The sequence below is a fragment of the Sinohyriopsis cumingii genome, chromosome 17, assembly GCF_028554795.1.
Source record: "Sinohyriopsis cumingii isolate HCF-2022 chromosome 17, ASM2855479v2, whole genome shotgun sequence".
NCBI classification, from domain to species: Eukaryota; Metazoa; Mollusca; class Bivalvia; order Unionida; family Unionidae; genus Sinohyriopsis; species Sinohyriopsis cumingii.
This window is the reverse complement of record NC_142977.1, coordinates 7,320,415-7,347,566: the sequence shown is the minus strand read 5'-3', so window position 1 is coordinate 7,347,566 and position 27,152 is coordinate 7,320,415. Positions and strand designations below refer to the sequence as shown.

The 27,152-nt window shown below is 36.5% G+C and overlaps 1 protein-coding gene across 3 annotated transcripts in view; it reads left to right on the top strand.

Annotated features, from left to right (window-relative positions):
• Positions 1 to 27,152, top strand: part of LOC149777695 (serine/threonine-protein kinase N2-like) — a 130,690-nt gene that overhangs the window by 13,017 nt on the left and 90,521 nt on the right. The window contains exon 1 of one of the 3 annotated variants that reach the window (XM_089938746.1): positions 8,363 to 8,392. The exons of the other annotated variants lie outside the window; for them this stretch is intronic. Coding sequence (XP_089794872.1) covers positions 8,378 to 8,392 — 15 coding nt within the window. The 5' untranslated portion in view covers positions 8,363 to 8,377. Of the gene's footprint in view, positions 1 to 8,362; positions 8,393 to 27,152 lie in introns of those variants that run through there. 3 annotated transcript variants of the gene reach the window in all.

The following is a 27,152-nucleotide window of genomic DNA, read 5'->3' as shown; positions in this document are numbered from 1 at the left end:
CATAAGGTAACGGGTTATGCTACCAGTCATTGTTTATTGACAAGGAACAAACTTGTCAATTTCTAGCTGAAAAGGTCAAAGATCAGTGTCTCATAGACTGAAAGGAAGTAAACTTTTGACAAAATACTTGATTTCCAGATGTCTTGATCAAATTTTGCAAATATGAGATGTGAAAGACATTAATTCATTTTGGGGTCAAAAATTAAGGTCATAGTGATAACAGGAAGAACAATAATTTCTTTTAAGTTCTTCATTGCTTGCTTTGACTAGACTTTGTGGATGGGTTGTGTTTGAGTCACTGAAGACATCAGATCACTTGGGAGTGAAAATGTATAATGTCAAGTTCAGAGACTGAACAAATGGAAAAATGATTTCCACAGATCTGAAGTCCTGTACATAAACTTTGTAGATGGCTTGCATTTTAGATGCAGATGAAACATTGATTTGGGGGTTGGAAGGTCAAAGAGCAAAGGTCAGTTATGCTCCAAGAAGGAAAGCAGTTTCATCAAAATGTCTGTGTGCAAATATAGATGACCTGATTCGATTCTTATTTCAGATGTTTCTAAAATTTTGACCATATTGTCTGTATTGGGAGTATTAAGGCACAAGGAAAATATCTTTTCTTTCTAGGTGGGTCCAGTTGCCTTGGGATAAGTGGTTTTCAATACCAGTCATCGGCGATAAGTGAAATTTTCTTATAAATTTGTGAAAACTTAACATGATTACATAAATGTTACTAATGTTAACTGTTATTCTTTTCCACAAATTATATCCCAGGAAAAACTTTGTAAACAAAATCTGATTCTGTTTGTTTTGATGAATATCAGTAGTAGAAGAATGATTCATGGTCTCCAGTGGCAATCCAATTCGCTGTCATTCTTTGTCTTGAAAAGATATATAGCATTAGTTTGATCCAAATATATTTTTGGAAGAACATTAAAACTTGGAGGTATTTAATTTATTTTTGACAATTCAAAGGATTGACACTGCTCATGTTACTGCAGTTTGCTGCCATGTTTTAGTACAGCTGCATTAAACCAGGAATTGTTGAAGGCAAAATGTTTAAAAAAAATCTTGATTACTTCTTTATGAAACCCAGTCAGTGTGTCATTGCAACAGTACATGAACTGTGTTGCACTTTGTTTGCAGGATAGAGAATTTCATTCCCATGTCCATCAAAATCCAACACATGAGTACCCCTATGCTTCTAATGCAAACAGTTATTACCCCCATTTAATAATTATGCCCCTAGATGACATGGGGACACATTGTCCCTAGCTCACTGGGCCCTAGGTACAATGCAGCATTTGAGTAGGCTCATTTTGCTGTGTGAGGTGTGTTCCCAGAAACAGACAGTAATATAAACATGGCAGTACTGCTGACATTAGAAAGATAGTTGACACAGGAGACATTATGTATGAATGGAATAGTCTTGGCTAGAAAGATGTTTTTTTGGACTTTGGAAATGTGAAGGTATATGAAGGTATATGTGTCTGTCCCAATGAGCTGAATTTTGCCAGATGTGAGAAATACCATTATATTGAAAAGGCAGGACCACCTGCAAACTGCATAGACCTAACCCTGCTGTTACACAATGCACCAACATATCTGGGTGTGTACTGTTTGTTAGGAGTAATCAGTGCAAGAAACTTAAACACTGATCTGCCATTACATAACATGCCAGCAGGTCGGGGCCTGTGTTGTTTTCTTGACTTATAAGTGAGTGCATACAGTAACAGATTTTCAGGATGAATATGCCATATACTTTTCATATCGGCTGATATCCAGGTGCTCTGACACAACCATCCTTTCTGTCAGTTTCTGAAAATATTGACTGTGACCTTCATTTTGTTTTTATAATACGCCATTTCTCCCACCATCAGCAGCATCTGCATTATTAGCCATATATACAATATGTAGACCATCATGTATGTACCAACTGAAGACACATAGATCCTAATTAGTCATCACGTAATGTGTAAGCAGATCAAGGTCTATTTCTGTTGATTACTCCTAACAAACTGCTTAGGCCCAAATCTGCTGATATACTTGGTTTGACACATTAACCCCTGGTGGGTTTTTGTCGTTTTCATCTCAAATTCGAGTAGGAAACACATTTTGAAAGCTATTTTTGATTAAATCCTAAAACATCAACTTCCAGGTGATCTTCCCAAAAAACATAATGCCTAGTTGTGTTAGAATCATTGTTTTTCATTGGCTTTTTGGCTCGCGCATGAACAGAAGAGTAAAAAAAAAAATTTTTTTGCTAAACGGAGCCATTATTTTCGTATTGCAACTGCTCTTTATTCCAAATATCCATCTTATCCTACTTTTTGCAAAGGTTCATCTGTCTGTCTGCAGTTCATACTGGTCTGCCTTAGATCAGAGACCAAAAAGTCTAAAATCCGAACACAAAATCAGATTTCAGCCACAGGCGAATTTTGGGTAGAAAACAAAAAGGGTCCAAAAATGAGGTTTTTCCCTCTGTATTTTGTAGTCAACTAGAAGTTCCAGATTATTTGATATCATTGTAGAGCTGTCAACCTTTCTATAATACCACCCACTTTAGTGTATCATACATGACCTTAACGCTGCAGAGCTTGGCAGTAGGCTACTACCTCTTGCCACATAAATTCGTCACCAGGGGTTAATGTGTTATGATGTGGGTCTGTGCACTTTGCAATTGTACTGGACTTGTAAGTGAGTATATATGGTGTATTACATTTAATACAGGGGCCCCAAGTGGCCGAGTGGTCTAAAGCACTCTCCGTTACGGATCACTGCCATCTCACCTCTGTCTGCGTGGGTTCGAGTCTCGGATTCGGCTAATGTAGGTATGTGAGAAAGCTTGCCAGTAGCTTCTCGTGGGTCGGTGGTTCTTTCCGGGGCTTTTCCAGGTTGTTCCTCCACCATTACTACTGGCCGCCATGTATAGCCTATCGTGTGCTGAAAAATGGCGTTAAAACCTACAACAACAACAACAACAACATTTAATACACATAAAGATAATCTTGTGTATACTCTCTTAAAATCTTCTTGTGGGCTGGTGGTTCTTGCTGGGGTTTTCCCCACATTCTTCCACCACCAATTATACTGGCCACCATGTACATCCTATCTTGCATGGAGAAATGGCATTATACCCAAATCAGGTCTCTTTGATTAAATAAGAAATTATAAGGCAGTGTTTCCTCCTTTGTCCTTCTTACAACATTCGTGAGACTAATTTGCAGCTTGTCTTTCTTTTAAAATTGCTATTTATTGTACAGTATAATTAAACAAAGACAAGACTCTCTCTCTCTCTCTCTCTATGTTTAATTTATTAAACCTGAGTATATGTAATCACATAACATGAAACAAGCAGATTTATTGATAGGGTGAGTGGTATTTATATTTACAGCAGATTCAAGATTTGTTTTCTTAACATGCGGGATATGCACGTTTCAAACACAGATATACCTTTGGTGTGCTTTACTTCTTGCACTGTGCATGATTTTTTTGTTTGTTTGTTTTCTTTTAATCCATATTTAAACACCACTTGGACTAAAAGTACCAATTTACTCTGACTGAACGCATGCAATGAAACCTTTGTACAGTTTGTAACAGGGTGTGCTTAAGTACATAAATCAGATTGTGTGGTGGAGATCACTAAGTTTATGTCCAGTTACTAACCATTTCAGAGAGTTTACTTGTTGACCTCACCAGAGGGATCTCTATGAATTTCTCCATTGAGGTGTTACTCAAATAGTCCTTGTAGTTTCAAGTGGACATGTTTTATTGGTCATAAATATTGATACATTGTATCATATGGACAGGGGTCATTTTAGTAAAGTGACACTACAGCAAATGTCAATTACTGTGAAGACGCAGTGCCCAGTACACTCATCTCCTATTCATTTGAGTCATTTACAGGTTACAAAGACAATGCCCAGTACACTCATCTCATACAATGGTATTCGAATGAGTCATTTACAGGTTACAAAAACTATAGTTTGTTTGGAAACGTACCCTTAACTGATTTCTGATTTGTAAAAGAAAACTTTTGATTCTGACTACGGCTAATTTGACAGTGGAAATTACAATACTGGTACAAATCATGCTGTTTTCACAGAATGGAAATTATAATACTGGTACAAAATCATATCCTTCTGTTTCATAATTTAAAATTTTAAATAGAAATAACAGCAAGTCTGCTTAAAGATGGGCATAGTTTTTGTTTGCAACAGACTATATTAGAGGGATAAACATGAACAAGACTACAGTATTAGAGAGACCCTGGTGACAGTTGGGTTAGAAAGAACAAAATGACTACATTTTGTGCGTTTGTTATAACCTTGATGCTTTTCATTTTTAAAGTCACAAAGGGTTACAAACTACAAGGGGTAGGCAAATATTTTAGTGTCAACATCAAGTTCTTTGAGGAATGCTTTTTGTTGCAGTGTTAGCCCCTTTTGGGTGTCAGTGTTAGCCCCTTGTGGAAAGATTCTGGTGCTAGTGTTAATCCAGTAGGGCGGGGCTCTGTATAGTTAAGTTGTCTCAATTGCTCATCTTTAGCGATCACTGCCATCTCACCTCTAGAGGTGTCTCAGGATTTGGTCTCAGACTCAGCCAAAGCGAGTATGTGAGATAGCTTCCAGTGGGTTTCCTGGGTCCTTCCTCCCCCAGATATAATGCCTGCCATGTATAGCTTATCGAGGGCTGAAAAATGGTGTTAAACCCAAAACAACAACAGTCTGGTGTCAACATAGTACTTTTGAGGGAAGATTCTTGTGCTAGCATTAGTCCCTTGAGGAAAGATTGTATCTCAGATTAGGGCTGACTTAATGGATGGAATTGTGCCAGCAACTTACTAGTAGTGATATCAATCTCGCTATCCTGCATGATGTGCATTTGGATCAATTACACAAATTATATTTGCATAGAAGTCAAGTCCAACTGCAATCAGTAGGGGTTTTTTGGGGTGGGGGGTCTTTTACTGATTAATCCTAACAAACTGCATGTACTGAGCTCTGCTGTACATTATGTGACAGCAGATCTGCATACAGTTGGATGTGACATATACATCAGTGTATACCGTACATCAGTGTATACCTACAGTATACGTACATCACTGTATACCGTATGTCACTGTATACTGTACGTCAGTGTATACCAGATCCTTTCTGAATTAAACATGATACTAGTGATAACATAGTTTGCTTTATAACATAATTTTTAGAGAGACTATACATACAGGTGTGCATCCCCTGATCTGATTTTCTTCCCCCAGTTTGTTTCATATATATATATATATATATATATATATATATATATATATATATATATATATATATTACTGTATATACATAGATATACACACATAAATTCTTTTAGTTTTTTGAGTATTTATCTGAAGCAATGTGATTCTGCTGAACTATGCATGCCAGACAGGTGGCTATAATTGTAGGTTATGTGTGTGTATAATTACATCAAGTCACTTTCAGTTAAGTGGCAAAACTACTTGTGTGTACATGTGTCTGGATCAATTCTGGCACTGTTGTTCTGGTCAAAATAGACATGTCAAAACTATACAGTATATGGAAGTTTATCCAGAGGAAATTTTGAAGTCCAAATAGTGCTATCAAAATAGTACAGCACATGGGAAAGTCCCTGAAGGAAATAAGAAGTCAAAATAGCCCTGTCAAAACAATACAGGATATGGAAAAATCCCTCGAGGAAAATAAGATTCTTTATATACAATTAGCATGACAGAATGACTGAATTCATTTATTTTCAATTTCATAGGCATCAGTTTCCACGGTTTTGTGAAAGTACTATTTTCATTGTTATAGTACATCAATTTATGGATATCAAATGAGTCCTTCTAATTTAATAAGAAGATATTTGTAGGACATTACAATTCGTTTGGGGGGGAAAATTTTCTAAATAGAGTAGGAATATAATAGAGACAAAAAATGATTGGAGTTGAACATGCATGTTATACATGCATTTGGTTGATTATACAATTTGTATGAACCTCACAATCGTAGATCCCATTTCATGGTTCGTAGCTACAACAAAATCGACAAAAATTAAAATTGGTATCCTATGAAAAGTAATGAGTTCACAGTAATATAGTCCAGATATTCAGAATTTAGAGGGGGTCCCGAGTGGCCGAGTGGTCTAAAGTGTTCGCCGTTACGGATCACTGCCATCTCACCTCTCTCTGTGCCGGTTCGAGTCTCAGATTCAGCCAATGTAGATATGGTAAAAAAGCATGCCAGTAGCTTCTCATGGGTCGGTGGTTCTTTCCGGGGTTTTCCCGGGTTCTTCCTCCACCATTAATACTGGCCGCCATATATAGCCTATCGTGTGCTGAAAAATGGCGTTAAACCCCATAACAACAACAACAACAACAGAATTTAGATGAATGCTAAACTGTGGTCACCAGCTTCCTTTGGGGCATGCATGTCTTGTAATATGTGCCTGGTTATGTCGATCTCTGTGATACTTGTACTGAAAAATTTCAAATAATTGGAACAAGTGTTATAATAGATTTAATTATACAACATGCATTTACTGGAAAATATTATTTTCACTCTGTGAATTAATACATTAACCCCTGGTGACGAGTTTACATGGCAGGAGGTAGTAGCCTACTGCCGAGCTCTGTAGCATCAAGGTCATGTATGATACACTAAAGTGGGTGGTATTATAGAAAGGTTGACAGATGTAGCTCTACAATGATACCAAATAATCTGGAAGTTCTAGTTGCACTACAAAATACAGAGGGAAGAACCTAATTGTTTAGACCTGATTTTTGTCCATCCAAAATTCGCCCCCGTGGTTGGAATCAGATTTTGTGCTCGGATTTGAGACTTTTTGGTCTCAGATCTAAGGCAGACCGGTATGAACTGCAGACAGCTGAACCTTTGCAAAAAGTAGGATAAGATGGGCATTTGGAATAAAGAGTGACTCGATACAAAAATAATGGGTTCGTTACGCAAAAAAAAAAATAAAAAATCCAACTTGTACCCCTCTGCTCATGCGTGAGCCAAATAGCCAATGAAAACTAGGCATGCATTATTGAAAAATCACCTGGAAGTTTATTTATTAGGATTTATTCAGAAATAACTTTCCAAATGTGTTTCCTACTCAAATTTCAGGCAAAAACGACAAAAACTTCCAGGGATTAATGTGTTAATATTGTTTAGTAAGATGATTGATAAAATATTAAATAGGTTAAAAAAATGTCAGTATTAAATTTAAACTCATTGAATTTTTGTCTCCCCTGAGAATGATAGCATTAGCCTCAAGAGTTTTAAGGTTCCGTCCTGCTGAGATTGTAAAAGTGACATGTACATCTGTATTCAAATGAAACACAAATGTTATATTACTACATTTGTACCTGGATATTCTTGGAGTTGTCTCTCCTGTATAAAGACAAAAAAGCCATATCTTACCAATGCTATTCACAGATAAAGACACAGCATGTAATGGATAATTTATAACTTCACCATGAACAGATACTATATTTTGGAGGAGTATAGTAATTGGCATAACCATCTGACCAGCATGCATGCCTATTTCAGGTTGTCCAGTATTATCAAGGCATAAAAAAATTGCTCTATTTTCTGGGTCAAATGGTATCATGATACAGACTTGATGATTTTGATAACCACTCGGGCCAGACCAAGTAGCTGCCTCCATGTGACCTGGAAGCAGATAGCTCCCATTTCCTTATCATAATGTAGTCTTAGTTTGTTTTAAAAGTGCCATGAAAACCAACCAAAGCCAATCAAATTCATATATATTGTGTGGATTGTATATAGGACACACATGACTTGGCCATACATACCAGTTGAAGGGTAAATCTGGACCTGAGTGCATACATTTACCAATGTCCACTCATGGTAGAATAAATTCTTGTCAGAGGTATCAAGTTCATCTCAATGAGACAGAAGTTCCCATCTCACCTGGCCCTTAGAGCATTGAGGTGAACCAATTTGCACGTGGTCCTTAGAGCACTGAGGTGAACCAATTTGCACCTGGTCCTTAGAGCACTGAGGTGAACCAATTTGCACCTGGCCCTTAGAGCATTGAGGTGAACCAATTTGCACCTGGCCCTTAGAGCACTGAGGTAAACCAATTTGCACGATTCATGCATCAAAGCCTTGTAAATTCATTCTCTGAACGCTGATCCATAATCCAATATGGGTGCCGTTACAAATAAAAGAAAAACAATTTGCTTCAAAACCTCTAAACAGCATTTGACCAGATTGGACAGAAACCATTCTGACATAGATGTCTTTTCAGGTGATGCAGATCCGCCAATAATTATGGTCACCATTAATTAATTAGAAAGCAGAATCTGAGCAACTCCGACACAAAACTTCCTTGTATGGAGGCCTTTCAGGTAAGGACAAATGATGTTGAAGAAACCTTGAAACAAATGATGTTGAAGAAAACCTTGTAACAGGCATTTTCATAAGAAATAAACAATATCGGAAGAAATCTTTGCAAAAGCATCCTCCTTACCCGTAATTTTTGGCCAACTGCTCTTGTGGTAGCCAAATGTCAACCAGATGAGCAAACTTAGGCTTCTTGTTCGATGTGAAATGTACCATTAGAGAGGGTCAGGGATGTTTTTGTGATAATGTGGTACATACATACATACATACATACTACAGTAGATTTTTGCATTGCATACATACATACATACTACAGTAGATTTTTGCATTGATGCAAGAGATGTTTGCTTGTTTGTTTGTTAGGTGTTTTTCTCCTTAATTTTGCATACTAAGTATTATAGAAGACTGCCATCCCCCACCCCCATAATTGATGTACTTTTATATTTTACGACTTATTTATATTTGCAATCCTGCCATGTTTCAGCATGACTGACAATACTCAGCTCTAATGTCCATGAGCATTTTGTTCATGTTGGACAGTGTGCAAGATTGACCTCCACAGTAAAATAAATAAATTTGTTTACATTATATTTTGAAATATTATCTCTCCTAAACTTGTATTTCTTTACATTGTCCTTGTCTCGAATGGCCACATGTACAATGTTTGTGTGCCCTGTTTTGACACAAGTTTTAATTAACTGATGCGGTCTACCATTATCCTGTCATAGTTGACAGAGATAACATGTTTAATGGGGCTTTATTATTTTCATAATTATTTACATTTGTGTGTCACATTAAAATAGAGGTAGAGGGAATATAATTCCACCTGTATTTATTTATTTTGAACCTCATTTCATGAACCAATATCTTGATGCCCATATAATTTTTTATCACAGTATTGGAACCTGTACGCTGTATATCTGTATGTAGTCAGTAGTAAACACAGTCACATGCTGTTGACTGAAATAAGACACTGTTGATATTGATTTGGTGATTAATGGCACATTAACACAAGCAGGTTATCTAGTGCAAGGAAATCAGCTGCACAATGTACTGCAGTTAGACAAAATCATGTGCCCCCAAAATGTCTTTCCTTCTCGCACTTCAGCCGAAAACGACAAAAACCTACAGGGCAGAATGAGTTAAACTTATATATACAACCATTGGTTTGGAGTGGAGAAATTCAGTGGCCCCATGAAAGGAAGCCGCAAACTCGATATAAAATGCACAGAAATTTATCTGTTGTTACATAAACAAATTCTTTGTCCATACTGACAAAACCATCTTAACAGTGCATTGTTATATCATAATCCGCTTATCTTGACATCTAGTATGTGTACTGTTATGTTGTGAGATATCTGCTTTTTGTTGTTGACATTTTTGGTAATGAAGATCAACCAGATGAAGCATTCTGTAGTATGGGTAATCTATCTTTCATTGGATTTTCAGCCGCTTGCTAGTAATTAATATATTTATATAGACCAGGGGTGGGCAAACTATGGTCCGCTGGCCACATGTGGCCCGCCAAGGACTTTCATGCGGCCTAGGAACAAGTCTTCATTCACACTGACTCTGTTTATGTTACTCTGTTTATCAAATAAATGTGCTTCTTTTGAAGTTTAAGTTTAAATTTTCAAATACTAACAACATATTAACAACTGAAAATTAATTAGATGTTATTTAGAAAAACCTTTTGTTTTTGCTATTTCAAATATTAATTATTTTACTTAATGAACTATGCGGCCCACAACAAGGTGTAAATTTGTGTATGTGGCACTTGCACTGGAAAGTTTGCTCACCTCTTACATAAACTGACATTTGTATGTGGATGGTAAGTAAAATTCCTCCACTTTTCACTCAGAATGAAATCCTTCAGAACACTTCACATTTTCTATAATAATCCGTGTCATCAGACTAGAACACCTGCATCTCTATCATCCGTTGACCCTGTGTTAAATTTCTGACACATACAAGGAAGGCAGCATCACGTTGCTACCACAAATGTGTAAAAAAAAAAAAATCTTATTTATTGGTTTATTCAGTAGGCAGGGAGGAACAGTAACTAGAATAGACCAAACGACGAAAACGACAGCCAATTCCTTTTTTAAAATGTAGCCTGAAAAAATAATTTGCTGAAATTTCTAAGGAAAACAGATTACCCTTGGAACACCGACTTATGAAAACGTACTCGCAAATAAACAGAAAATCGGTCTCAATCATGCAATACAATTACAGTCAAACCCGGTTATCTCGATTACGTCGGGGGTGTAAAAAAATCGTCGACATAACCGGGTCCCGAGATATCCGGGTTCATAAAAACCGGTAATTTTAAAAATGTCCTTGACCATTACTCCTGTCTCTTGCTGGTGTTTACTGGAATCCCCTCCCACTGCATGTTACAATAAAATAAACAAAACGCTTAATTGATAATAAAATGAAATGAACTAACCTGGTGTTGTTATCATTTATTCCTTTTTTATCATCATAAGTAATTTATTAAAGAAAAAATATATCTATGAACTCCTTATATCACATGTAGCGTATGCATCCATTACTGTAGTGTGCATCACTTATGTCAGATAACACACGACGCATTTTTATAATTGATGTGAATATTGAAAAACAAATCATGTTTGTTTGTACTCAGAGGTTTGTATATGTTATCAGATTGAAAAATGGATCAAAGAAAATCACAAACGAGAGAGTGAGAGAGAAACATCCACCGATTGCTTTCAGGCACCCGCCATTCACGCATAACGCGGTGTTAGGTGCAAAATAACCAAGATTGTATTATATCCAGGTTAATATATGACAGTATCTCGCAGATAAAGATCAATAAATGTTTTTGAAAATACATGTACATGTACATGTACATTGACTGTGAGTGCAAATGACACTCCTTTCGCTAGCATGGGTTACAAAGAGTATTTATTAAAGCAAGTTAATGTTGAGTAGACTACTTACCCTGCAGGCATCAATGCGAGTTTGTATCAATTATGATTCCAGATGGCAAATAAATAGATGCGCGGGTGGTGAATAAACACATCCGGTAGCGAGCAGTAAACTAATTCTTTGAACTTACTGGCAGGATATCAAATACAAAGGTTATTTTATTGCAAAGCAAACCGACCCTGGAAACTGACTTTTGATTCTTTCAAGTGTGCCGATTCTTATTTTCTTTTCTGTTTTTCTTTTTGCCGACTTGGGTTCCCCTTTACTGGTATTCACAGGAATTTTGAAAATAAATTAAAACAATGGAAGCCAATTTTTCTGCCAGACCTAAATAAGATATATTACAAATAAGAAAACAAAACAAAATTAAGAAGACCTCAAGCATGAGAACTAAATTATGGGGCCTCGACTGCCATTGTATAGAAGCCAAGTGCCTGAGATTATCCATTCGCGTGCATATATACGAGCATATATATAGGGTGATATTCTGCCTAGAAATATATCTGTTCTGTTTATTTTCTGTTGACAAATACATGTACAGTATATGCTGTTTCATGAGAGAGAAAAAAATGTTCCAAAAGAGAAAGCTTTCAAACCAAAACATTGAACTGAAGTATGAAATTTTGCTACAACTTGAAAAAGGCGAAAAGTGTGCTGATTTGGCAAACAAGTATAACATTCCATCAAACACTATTTCAGGCTGGAAGAAAAATGCTGATAAAATCAAAACTACTTATGAACTTGGACAATTTGGTCCCGATAGAAAGAAAATGCGTTCCGCAAAGTTCGATGATGTCGACGAGGCAACACTAAAATGGTTTAAAAACGTCCGTGCCGAAAATATCCCAGTAGATGGCCCTCGTATCCAGCAACAGGCTGAGAAATTTGCAAAAGACTTGGGACACGAAACATGGAAAGCATCACATGGCTGGTTAGATCGTTTCAAACAGCGCAATAATATATGTTTTAAAACCGTGTGTGGAGAGAGTGCATCTGTTTCAGATGTGGCTGTTAAGGAATGGCATAAAGAAGTTTTGCCAAAAATCTTAGACAAGTTCAAGCCATGCGATATATACAATGCTGATGAAACGGGGCTATTTTGGCAATGTCTGCCTAACAAGACGATGGATTTCAAAGGAAACAAATGCCATGGAGGAAAAAAATCCAAAGAGAGAGTAACTTTGCTTTTGGCCGGAAATATGGATGGAAGTGACAAGATCAAGCCATTAATAATAGGAAAATCAGAAAATCCAAGATGCTTCAAAAACCTGAATAGGTCTTCTCTCCCCGTTGACTATAAAAGCCAGTCAAATAGCTGGATGACAGGTGATATCTTTACCAGCTGGTTACGCAAGTTAGATCGCCACTTACAGTTTGAAAAACGAAAGATCGCATTGATAATAGACAACTGCCGTGCTCACCCACGTGTAGAAGGGTTACAAGCAATCACAGTGTATTTTCTTCCTCCCAATGCTACCAGTAAGCTTCAGCCACTTGACCAAGGAATAATTCAGGCTTTTAAAATCCATTATCGGAAAGCTTTAGTTTGCAATTATTTGCTTGCAGTTGAGGAAAAGCGATCCTATAAACCAACTCTGCTAGATGCCATCATGTATGCCCGTGCAGCTTGGAACAGTGTATCGCCGAAAACCATTCAAAACTGCTGGTTCCATTGTATTTTTCCGGAAATTTCTGATGAAGAATTTCACCAGCAGTGTTTAATTGCACAAGAAATTAAAGAGCCTCAATTGAAGCGATGGCTGATGAGATTGCGGACTCCATAGGCATTGCTCGGGATGAATTTTCTAATTATGTTCACGTGGATGATGATGCCAATGCCTATGGTGAACTTACTGATGAGGAAATAATCCAATCGGTGACAACGAAGCAGATACAATCATGCAAGCAAGATGATGATGATGATGATGATCAGCCTATCACTGACTATTTCTTGTACAATTTCTGTGAGATTGATGTTAAAAAGTTGCATTTCGTCGAATTAAGCGGGTCCACATGTTACTTCGGACCGAAACTTATGCCCGACATAACCGGGTTATCGACTTAACAGAGGTCGAGATAAGCGGGTAAAAAATAGCATAACAAAGAAGAATTTTTTCGGGACCGGACCAAAACGCTCGACATAAGCGGGTTGTCGAGATAACCGAGGTCGAGATAAGTGGGTTTGACTGTATATGATGTTGCCGCCACAATAAGAAATGGGCATTTGTTTGGTTCTCCAAAGCTGTTCCTTAGCTGTGACTTCAGTAATGCATGCACCCTTCATCAAAGAAAGCCAACTTTAATCTTCAATAAAAACCACAATAAGAATGGGCATTTGTTTGGTTCTCCAAAGCTGTTCTTTAGCGGTGACTTCAATAATGCATGCACCCTTCATCAAAGAAAGCCAACTTCAATCTTCAATAAAAACCAAGAATTTTTCTTCAAAGGAAGTCAGTACCAGACTTAAATAAAAGTAATGGAATCTGATGGATTTTTGCATTTTCCAGTGTGACTGGAACATGTTATCTGTGCCATGAAAGTTTCCTTTTTGCACAGAAAGGGTTTATGCTTATGAACACTGCCAATGGCAGCTTGAAATGCAAGCTAACTTTTACCGACATAGGACATGCTGAAAAGAAAATGTGCTTCGTCATTTGTTACAAGATTGTGCTATGTTTTTCCACTGAATTCAGACCAATATGACCTGTTACAAAGTGACTGAATATTTTAAATCTGTGTGTGCATATTTTCGATGGAATCACTTGTATTGTGGATTCAGTGTTTATGATGAGATTCGCTAGTGAGTACATGGTGTTGATAATCTATTCTTGCTATGCATTAGTCATATATATATATAAAAACATTATTCACTTATATGTTCCAATTCATGGTTCTCTAAATAAAGTAAATATTATATATGCCTTCTCTGTTTTCACTACAGGTGTATTTCTCATTAAATGTGCATCGATTTAAGATGGTAACTGTGCCGATGAAGCACATACTTTACTGCCTCCATTTATTACCTACCCTCTCCCCTGGCATTTTCTTCAGCTAATTGACCTGGCTGCTTATAACATGGTTCGATCTATAACACGGTCAGGTTCTTTGGCTCCCAATGAATGTGTTATAGCCGGGTCACACTGTATTAGTTGTTTATACAAAATAAAACTTAAAACATCAATTTGGGTCAGACAGAAATAAAATCAAATTTGGACAAAGTCAAGTCCAACATACAATGTTACATTACAATATCATGTAATGAAATAAAATTTAAAAAAGCTAACACACAAAGCAAGCTAGATATATGTAACAGAGTACATATGCCATTCCTGTAGACATATGCCATGCATATATACACATTCCATACATATGTACATATGACATAATGTAGACATATACATGTGGTCAAATGCCATTCATGTAGAAATACATCATACATGTAGACATATGCCATGCATATATACACATTCCATACATGTGGATATATGCCATAATGTAGACATATACCATACATGTGTACATTTGCCATAATGTGAACATATACCATTCATGTAGAGGTATGCCATTCATGTAGACATATGCCATACATACCTTTTTTTTTTACATTTGTGAAATCAGCTCAGTTGATGCAAGTAATGACTCCTGATTGCCCACTTCCAGTTCATGTTAATAGGAACCATCTATTTCCCTTTATTATCCCATTCATTTAAAGTAAGTGTGTGAATTGATTGCACACTATGGGTTAATCTTGATAAGAAACATCTATTTTCCTTTATTATATGCACATTCAGCACACCTAAGTTAAAGGTGTTGAGGGGGGGTGCCTCTTGATTGCCAGCTTCCAGGTCATCTTAATAAGAACCATCTATTTCCCTGAATTATCCCACCTGCACATTCAGCAAATTACAAGCAGAAAGATTGCATTTGCAAATAAAAATTGGTGCTTTCAAGTGAAAATTGTCAGCTGATCACCATCTGGCCATTCTTTAAGAATTGTAATACAGGAAGTAGGAAATGTCATTTGCTTTTTGTAATTAAAAGTATACCAGTATACTACATTTAAAAAAAATTTACATGCAGTTTAATATACAATCTAATCCCTTTTTGATTGTGAGACTATCAGGTCCTTGACATTTAACCTCAATCTTGAGTTTTGATAGCATTTTTTAAACATCATCGACTGTGTTAATGATAAAGAAATGAGAGCTAAGTATCTTTCCCAAGGATGCAATGTAGCAATGACTTGGAATGGCCTAGGCAGCTGTAGAAACCACAACCCTTGGAAGACAAGTCATGCACTGTACCACATGAGTTACATGGTATTTAGATGTCACAAGTCTCACCCACAGCTTGGTATTTAGATGTCACAAGCCTTACACACAGTTTGGTATTAAAATGTCAAGTCTAGCCCACAGCATGGCATTTAGATGTCACATGTCAGCCCCACAGCCCATCATTTAGATGTTGCACGTCTTGCCCAAAGCTTGGTATGTAGATGTCACATGTCTGACCTACAGCTTGGTATTTAGATGTCACATGTCCGGCCCACAGCTTGGTATTTAGATGTCACAAATCTAGCCCACAGCTTGTTAATTAGATGTCACAAATTTAGCCCACAGCTTGGTATTTAGATGTCACATGTCTGGCCCACAGCTTGTTATTTAGATGTCGCAAGTCTCGCCCACAGCTTGGTATTTAGACCTAACAAGTGTAGCCCACATCTTGTTATTTAGATGTCACAAGTCTGGCCCACATCTTGTTATCTAGATGTCACAAGTCTGGCCCACAGCTTGGTATTTAGATGTCACAAGTCTCACCCACAGTTTGGTATTTAGATGTCAAGTCTAGCCCACAGCTCTGCATTTAGATGTTGCAAGTCTTGCCCAAAGCTTAGTACATGTATTTAGATGTCACAAGTCTTGCCCACAGCTTGGCATTTAGATGTCACAAATCTAGCCCACAGCTTGGTATTTAGATGTCACATGTCCGGCCCACAGCTTGGTATTTAGATGTCACAAATCTAGCCCACAGCTTGTTAATTAGATGTCACAAATTTAGCCCACAGCTTGTTATTTAGTTGTCACAAGTCTTGCCCACAGCTTGGTATTTAGACATAACTAGTGTAGCCCACATTTTGTTATTTAGATGTCACAAGTCTGGCCCACAGCTTCGTACATGCATTTAGATGTGACAAGTCTGGCCCCAGTCAGCTGTCAAGCAGATGGTTTAATATGTGTCTTGTGCATTTGCTGACAATACAGGGCTGGAAAAATGTAGTCATGGAAGCTAAGGCAAATTGGTAAGAACTGTCAGTCAGATTTGAATAAACATAGATTTGGGCCTTATTAGGTTTGCTGGGTTTTTGAAAAAATTTAAATGCCTGTTTGGCACAGTCTAGTTTTTGAATTTTTTTTTGTTTTTTAACAGTGGTAACTAGTTTACGTGGCAGGAGGTAGTAGCCTACTGCCGAGCGTCTGTAGCGTCAAGGTCATGTATGATACACTAAAGTGGGTGGTATTATATAGAAAGGTAGACAGATGTAGCTCTACAATGATACCAAATAATCTGGAATTTCTAGTTGCACTACAAAATACAGAGGGATAAACCTCATTTTTTGGACCAATTTTTTTTTCTACCCAAAATTCACCTGTGGTTGGAATCCGATTTTGTGTCTGGATTTTAGACTTTTTGGTCTCAGATCTAAGGCAGACCAGTATGAACTGCAAACAGACAGCTGAACCTTTGCAAAAAGTAGGATAAGATGGGCATTTGGAATAAAGAGTGGTCTCGATACGAAACTAATGGGTCTGTTAAGCAAACCTTTTGCTCATGCGCGAGTCAAATAGTCAATGAAAAACAATGTTTCTAACACAACTAGGTATTATGTTATTGGAAGTTGATGTTTTAGGATGTATTCAGAAATAGCTTTCAAAATGTGCTTCCTACTCGAATTTCAGGCAAAAATGACAAAAACCTCCAGGGGTTAATGTGTTAATAAGGTTTTTGAAGGCCAAATGCGGGACTTTTCCTGCAGAATGCATCAAGTCTGGCAACCCTAAATTAAGAGACATTAAGGCCTAATTCATGCGTTCTTGAGAAGAAAACAATTGCAAAGGTAAAGACCGTTTATCAGTGAATTTTAGGTCAGATAGTGTACAACAATGATTTTAGAGAACTCCAAATTGAAATTCATTTGCTGGCCTGGAGTTAAAGCAGATGCTGACAGTGTTTTTTCAGATAGTTCTATGTATATGTGCTATTAAAAGTAATCTTGTGGCTTTTGATAATTACTGTTCAGTTTTGCGAATAGAAACTTCAGTTTCAGTCACCATTAACAATAAAGTCTGTACTCATCTTATATCCATCTCTAGAGACCAAATTTTGTGTGTGGGTGGGGGACTTAAAATTTGAAATGGCCACAACATTTTACAATTCATTTGTCATGTGGCTACCAGTGTTTGAGAATGCAGATTAGTAGAGGTGGGGTGGGGTGGGACAAAATTTGATACCCTACCTATCATCCATATGACTAACCAGATTTCTGCCCCTTTCCTCATGGGTCCCTGTTAGGAGGTCAGGACAAATATGTTTATAAAAATATTAGGGCACATGTTTAATGGATTTTGAGCTGTGTTTCCATGGTCCTGGTTGGTGGGAGGATGTGGGCATATGATAAAAAAGCATGGGGATTATGCCATATGTCATTACAGTTGTTCTAATTATTTCTTTTCCTTATTTTAGCAAGAATAAAAACCCATGTATTGCCTGATCTTAGATGATGATACAACTGTAATGTCTTTAGCCTTTTTGGTCACTTGCTCAAGTGGGTGTTATTAAGGATAATGGAGGAAAGGTTTATTTTATTACTGGACAGGATGTCACGGGTTGGTTAATTCATGCCTATCAATAACAAGCTTAATGAAAAACAAGTTTTATGGTTTTAGCCATGTCAATGGTTATAAAGGAACTGATAATGATACTGTTGTTTGCCCACAGGTGACACAAGGGAGATACAAAATATAATTACCTGTACTAGCTCAATAAATATCCCTGTCATAGCAGATTGTGTGCAACACATACAGTCCAAGTTCCCATGTCAGATCTGTAATCCTGACCTTTTGATTATTGTGGCATTGGTATGTTTATCCTTGTACATGAACCTAGTATGGTACCCAAGTATCGATGTATATGTCTGGGGTTGAATGGCACATCAGCACTGTCCTGGCTATAATGTATGGAGTAAGTTAATGTCTTCCCCCAAAGAAATGCTCAAAACAAAGTCAAATAGGGCAAAATCAAATTTTGTAACAACATAAATAGTAACCTTTGAAAAGGTCCTTGTCATTTGGAGCATCATCACAGGGCACATCACAGAGCATCATCACAGGGCAAAAGGTTGCCTCCATTTGTTATCTCGTGTGATGTGCCAGTGGGTACATCAGGTCCTATTTACATACCAGAACCTGCAATATAATACATAAACAGTTTTAATATACTTATCTCCACTGTTTTCAATAGGCAAGGATTAAGCAGTTGTATAGATATAACATCAGGCAGCTCTTAACACTAATTAGGTACCAGACATGAACATGGTGGTTTTTAAAATTTCGATCCATACCCTGGGGGTGGGACTTGTGAGCTGGAGACATTTTTGTAATATTTACCATAGGTGTAACTGAGATAGGTACAAGACAAAATCCCCTGAGGACAAAATTACCCCAAGACGAAATCCTCCATGAACACCCCCGCCCCAACACTGGAAAATAAAAGATACGGCATAATCCCCTCCCCAGTCAAAATTAACCGTTTCTGAAACTTTTTAAGCAATGATAAATAAACATCTTTGTGTGTAAGCTTGGGCACTTTGAAGTTTTGTGTTAACTTCACATTAGCAGATTAAAAATGTATAATGTAGGGGTTGGATGCTAGATATTAAAATACAAGGATATTAAGATTGCTTCTGATCATTTTAACCTAGAAGACTAATTGAACATGTATGTAATACCTCACTGTTAAAGACTAATTGAACATGTATGTAATACCTCACTGTAGAAGACTAATTGAACATGTATGTAATACCTCACTGTAGAAGACTAATTGAACATGTATGTAATACCTCACTGTAGAAGACTAATTGAACATGTATGTAATACCTCACTGTAGAAGACTAATTGAACATGTATGTAATACCTCACTGTAGAAGACTAATTGAACATGTATGTAATACCTCACTGTGCTTTTATAAGTAATGAGGTTACTGTATTTTACCATTATTTTTATATTTTGGAAAGTGCTTAAAAGCTAAGCCGTAATTTTACTGGATAAACATAAAATTCCATAATTAAATTAAATACAGGGTATTTTGATGACATGTAACATTATTGTATCCCGTAGGGTGTAAGAACTTGAAAGCTAAGCCATAATTTTACTGGATAAACATGTTTATCCAATAAAATTATGGCTTCAATTTAATTATGGAATTTTATGTTTATCCAGTAAAATTATGGCTTAGCTTTCAAGTACTTACACCCTAGGGGATACAATAATGTTACATGTCATCAAAATATCCTATATTTAATATAATTATAGAATTTTATGTTTATCCAATAAAATTATGGTTAAGCTAAATTCAAGTACTTACACCCTAGGGGATACAAGAATGTTACATGTCATCAAAATATCCTATATTTAATTTAATTATGGAATTTCATGTTTATCCAGTACAATTATGGCTTAGCTTTCAAGTACTTACACCCTAGGGGATACAAGAATGTTACATGTCATGAAAATACCCTATATTTAATTTAATTATGGAATTTCATGTTTATCCAGTAAAATTATGGCTTAGCTTTCAAGTACTTACACCCTAGGGGATACAAGAATGTTACATGTCATCAAAATACCCTATATTTAATTTAATTATAGAATTTTATGTTTATCCAATAAAATTATGGCTTAGCTTTCAAGTACTTACACCCTAGGGGATACAATAATGTTACATGTCATCAAAATACCCTATATTTAATTTAATTATAGAATTTTATATTTATCCAATAAAATTATGGCTTAGCTAAATTCAAGTACTTACACCCTAGGGGATACATGAATGTTACATGTCATCAAAATACCCTATATTTAATTTAATTATAGAATTTTATGTTTATCCAATAAAATTATGGCTTAGCTTTCAAGTACTTACACTCTAGGGCATACAAGAATGTTATATGTCATCAAAATACCCTATATTTAATTTAATTATAGAATTTCATGTTTATCCAATAAAATTATGGCTTAGCTAAATTCAAGTACTTACACCCTAGGGGATACAAGAATGTTACATGTCATCAAAATACCCTATATTTAATTTAATTATGGAATTTTATGTTTATCTAATAAAATTATGGCTTAGCTTTCAAGTACTTACACTCTAGGGCATACAAGAATGTTATATGTCATCAAAATACCCTATATTTAATTTAATTATAGAATTTTATGTTTATCCAATAAAATTATGGTTAAGCTAAATTCAAGTACTTACACCCTAGGGGATACAAGAATGTTACATGTCATCAAAATACCCTATATTTAATTTAATTATGGAATTCTGTAATAATGTTTTGCTTGAGACCTCTATTTACTGGTATGCTTTAGCAAGGAGGTATTACAATTCTTTCCATGTCCATCCCAAACTGTTGGATGATATTACAATTCTTTCCATGTCCATCCCAAACTGTTGGATGATATTACAATTCTTTCCATGTCCATCCCAAACTGTTGGATGATAATTCACCAAAATGTTCCATTATGAGGTTTACCCATATGATTAGCATTTGCAAGAGGTTTGGGGTTCCTGGGAGTAGGTCAGAGGCCAAATATATAAAAAATTGCAATTAACTCTGACATTTTGAAATAATGTTTTTTCACCAATTTTTTTATATGCATACATTGCCGGAGGATATTGTGGTGTGTGTGTGTGTGTGTGTGTGTATGTATATATATATATATATATATATATATATATATATATATATATATATATATATACAAGATTGTTATCCTGTTGGTGTCAGAACTGGGGGTTCAGATTGAGTACAAATGAGAGTAAAGTGTTAATATTGGTATATCATGTTATTAGTGACTCAATCATTAAAGAGTCACACTGTTGCACAGTTTCTTTAATTCCATGTTGACTATTGTTCATGACATTGCTATTTTAGCAGACAAGGACTGTGCTTCAGTCCAGCTCAGCGATGACTGATTCAGAAATGTATATAATGCTTTAAAAGTGAATATTTATTGCAGAAATTACTACATCCATGACCCAGTTATCTCTGATCATAATAGATCCTATAGTGAACCCTCCATACTGGGATTCAGTTTCCTTATAACCAGTACCTTCTAGAAGTTATTTTGGACTTTTGAGTCTACATTTTACTTCTTTTACACTGCACTGGACATAAATGAAGCATTTTTTTCACGAAAGAGTTTATCTTTTTTTTATTTTCTATCACAGATTGCATGTTCATTTTGTTCTCTAAATCTGTGCCCAAGCTAAATCAGTAAAAAAAAAAATTATGTCAGCTAACAATGTCGATTGTATGCTTTAGCTATTAGCATACATCGGTTCTATTCACTACGCTAAACAAATTAATCATATTGATCTTTTATCTCCATTAACTTGCATCTTTTTTATGCCCCTGCAGTTGGCATAAAGAACTCCTTTACATTGTCTTGATTGGAAATCCAGGGAATTGTCATTATCTCAGATTTCCACAGCCATTCACCAACTGTTTACTAGCCATGTTATGGTGTTTTCATGAAGTTTTGTAATTGTGACAACAAAACTTCACATGTAAATGTGTGTCATTCTTTGTTCAAAATAAAAAATTGACCAAATTGTGAAAACAGTTTTTTGCAGGGGTGGGAGTCAAATTCACGAGTCAAGCGCTAACAACCAATCGTAATTGTATTGTAAGTAGTTGGAGCATCAGTCTTGGATGCAGCGGGTTGCAGAGTCAAACCCTGGCAGAGTCGTACCAAAGAATTATAAAAAGTACTTGCATCTGCCTTGCTTTGCACATTGTATTAAGAAGTTAGTGTTAGGACTAGTCAACCTAATGTCAGGATAATGTGACTGGGTGGGACATGATGCTACATGTCTGCAGTATGATGCCCCAGTACTATAGACATCAAGTGCTATAAATTGCCGCAATGCAGACATTGTAGCGATTTGACTGATTTTTTTGTTAAAGCTATATTAAAAATCTTAGTCACACACAAACACACACTACTTGAGAGGTTTGGACCTCATCATTGGTCAATTATCAAATTTATGTTCCTAATTTTTAAGACAAACAACATTTGTATTATAAAATCCTTACTGAAATTTCATATTTAGGCAAGCATAGTGCCATATCTATCTACATTAAATTCCATCCAGCTGCAACCTGTAGATCCTATTCTGCCATGACATAATGCCCTGGCAGGTCTTGGTCTACGCAGTTTGTTAGGATTATTACAGTTTAGCAAACAACATAGACACTGGCCTGATGGTGCATTATGCAATGGCAGAACAGTGGTCATGATGTTTTTGTGTGCAGTTGGACCAGACTCTGAGATGAATATATCCGGGCGTTGTTATATATGGTAAATTCAGTTTCTGATATATCTGTATTTATTGAGTGAGCACATTCAACAGCTGTTGACCATAGTGTCTCAGCACTGCTAGGCCATTTGTTCAGGAGTGATGTAAATAGTGGGATGTTACGCATTTGTAAATAGACCATGTGCTGGAAATTTCATGTATAGAGCAATACAGGCTTCATCTCAATAATGCAGTTCATGGAAGCTTTGAAGATGACCTAGCTGTGAGTCCATCATATATTTAGATATCCTCCAACAAGGCTGAGTCATAAGAGTACATGATAATACAGGAATAGGGTATTTATTCAGTAAGGTTGTAGCACATTACCATTGGTTCCTATTAGTCAGGAAGTAAAATTGAAATGTATTACCAAGTAAGAAACAATAATAATCAAATTTAATGGGATCTGTGGCTATCTGGGCTAGGGGTAGTGGTATATTGAAGGGTTTTATAATGAGTGGTCTATTAGAGGGGCTGTGGCATACTGAGAGACTTCATTGGTGGATTATGAGGTGGGACAGGGATACACATTTGGCTTTATAATGAGTGGGTTATGATGGGCAGGGATATATTGTGGGCTTTATAATGAGTGGGTTATGACAGGCAGGGATGTACTATGGGCTTTATAATGAATGCGTTATGATGGGCAGGGATGTACTGTGGGCTTTACAATAAGTGGGTTATGACAGGCAGGGATGTACTATGGTCTTTATAATGAGTGGGTTATGACAGGCAGGGATGTACTATGGTCTTTATAATGAATGGGTTATGACAGGCAGGGATGTACTGTGGGCTTTACAATAAGTGGGTTATGACAGGCAGGGATGTACTGTGGGCTTAATGAGTGGGTTATGACAGGCAGGGATGTACTATGGTCTTTATAATGAATGGGTTATGACAGGCAGGGATGTACTGTGGGCTTAATGAGTGGGTTATGACAGGCAGGGATGTACTATGGTCTTTATAATGAATGGGTTATGACAGGCAGGGATGTACTGTGGGCTTTACAATAAGTGGGTTATGACAGGCAGGGATGTACTGTGGGCTTAATGAGTGGGTTATGACAGGCAGGGATGTACTGTGGGCTTAACTCATTCGGCCCCGATCCCGTCTGTAGACGTGATCCAGTTTCTGCATTCATTGGCCGATCCCGCCTGTAGTCGTGAATTGTTTACTGCATTCAATGGCCGATCCCGTCTCCAGGTGTGATGAATGTGTGTTAGATACAACATCTCTGATTGGTGAGAAATGGTTTATTCCAAGAACTAAACAAATATTAAACCAATCAGAAATGATTTTACTTTCATTTGTGGAAGTTTGAATTGTTCAGAAGCAAAAGGCTAAAGTTTGAGAGCAGTTTAACTACATGTGTTCTCTTGATGAAAAATCATAAATGATGGCGGACGGAAGAGTGATTTTTGATGAGAGCAAAAATGTGGAGTTTCTTGGGTTTGATCTTGAAATTATTGAGCAAGCTGAGGAAAGATATGTTCAGCTGTTGAATATTTTGTGAGATTTAGATTTGGACATAGAAGTTTCTGAGATTGAATCGTCCGAAGATGATGATGATGACGGAGTTCATGCGGATAAACATTGCACATAAGTTTGTAAATACTGTATAAATATGTTGTGAAAGACTTCTACAAATAGGGAAAAAATTACATCAATGTGTCGACAAATTCATTTGAAATAAATGGCGAAAATTTCGTGGATTTTGTTTGGATATAAGAAGAGAAATTAAGGTAAGAGTGAATGCATGTACGCGATGTTTTCAAACAGGTAAAAACTATGGGGCACAAGCAGCTAGACACAGCTTTGTGCTTCTGAGGCATATCAGCAGAGATACTGAAAACAGTGCTGGGGCCAAATGAGTTAATGAGCGGGTTATGACAGGCAGGGATATACTATGGGCTTTATATAAGAATCATTTATGATGGGCAGGGATGTACTATGGGCTTTATAATAAGTAGATTATGATGGCAAGGGATATACTGTGGGCTTTATGATAAGTGGGTTATGAGTCGGGGGCCAGGGATATACTGTGGCCTTTATAATGAGTGTGTTGATGGGCAGGGATGAACTGTGGGCTTTATAATGAGTGGGGTATGACAGGCAGGGATATACTGTGGGCTTTATAATGAGTGGGTTATGACAGGCAGGGATATACTGTGGGCTTTATAATGAGTGGGGTATAATGGGCAGGGATGTACTGGGGTCTGTTATAATGAGTGGGTTATGAGTGAGGGCCAGGGATATACTGTGGGCTTCACATGCCAAGTTCATTTCATTGACATGATGGTCCTCACTGAAGAATGTTTGTGTGTGTGATTTGAGTTTTTTAATGTAGATTTAACAATTTTGCAGTCATATTGCTATGATGTCTGCAGTGTGGCAGTTTATATTGTTGTATAGTTCTGAGGCATCATGCTATAGACAGGTGTCATCATTAGTGAAGGGAATCAGTCAGAAATTCATAATTGATAATCGGTTCCACTTAAGCAACTGATAATTGATTATAATCGATTACTAAGAGCAAATTTTAATTTTTGTTTGTTATACAGTTATATCTTTGATCAATAGTTCAAGATGTTAGTAAATGTACAGGAGTAATCTCTTTTAATGACATGTATGCTTTAACCATATAATAATATTACATTTTTGTCTATTGTGTTATTTTTGTTCTACATCTTTGTTAAATGAACGCACTTTTTATGGCTGACAAGTCATATGCAACTGAAATACTGCTATAATCGCCCAAAATCCTTTCATTCATATGTGATGTGTCTATAATTTTAAGTGTAGAAGGACATGGTTTTCTTGTTTGTCATTGTTTACAATACTACAAATAATGTTGCATTTAAAACTGAAACAAATCATCAAAATGTGTTTAAATTTATTAACTCAACTATTTAACAACTTGATCATGTAATAAAGGCTATATGTTCCTAATTATGAAATTTTGCACCTATGAAATATCATATGGTTTTATATTTGTAGTTGTGAAGGGAATTGATAAATTTCATGTCATCTTTAGTGGCTGGGAGTTTTTCTAACCTTTGTGCTTTACATACAACTAAAAAGTAGTCTCCCTTTGCATACAACTAAAAAGTTATCTCCCTTTACACATAATCGATTATGGAGTTTCACAATCGATTATCTTATTGGTTTGCTCAACCAACTGATGATCGATTATAATCGATAATCGGAACAACACTAGTCATCATGTCCCTCCCAGTCTCCCAGTCATTTTATCCTGACACCAGGACAATCAGTCCTAACACAACCTCTTAATGGTGAGTGCCAAGTGAAGCAGCTGCTAGTACCATTTTTATAATTCTGTGATATGACTTAGCCAGGGTTTGAACCTGTGACCTCCTGCATCTGAGGTGGATGCAGTAACCACTTAGGCCACTGGAGTGGTCCCTTAACTGAAAATAAAATGCTATGATTGAAGTTGGAAGGGAATACATTTTGCTTTTTTCAAGGAACAAATCTGACCAACAGTTGATATCAAATTAATTTAATGAAAAACATTTCTTCCCCTCTTAGCATGCTAAACAATACATTTTTGTAAAACTAATGCATGAAGCCAATTTTGAAATACGTTTAAATTTTGCATTTTGGCAAAGTACAAAGGTTTGGGGATTTGAAAATCCTGGACATATAACTAATGTTTGTTATCCAAATCAATGGTATTTCTAAAGTTCTTTGAGAGAACAGAATCTTTTTGCTCATGTTTGAAAATATTTTCAAAGCACTATATATTCTCTCTTAATGGCACTTAACCCTTTACCTCATGCAAGCGCCTTTGGACACCTCTACTCCATTCGAATGGAAGCGCCTTTTGACGTCTGCTGTAAACATCAGCCATTTTAAGCCGGTTTTCATAGCGCCCCCTTTAGGGAAAACCCCCTATTAAATATCACTGTTTATGTTCTGGTCGATATCTGCTGATTAAAGTAACTGGTTCGTAATCTCCACTTTCCAAAATGGAGGTCGCAGATTTCATTCAGTACTTACGAAGTTTTCACAATTAGAATCACAACTGTGAAAGATTCAATAACTTAGGTAAAGGCTCTGTTATTAATGTAGGCAGCAATTAGTTTTTATAAATTATCAAATTCAGATGACTTAGTGATGTAGACGCAGACAAAAAATTTGCAAATTTT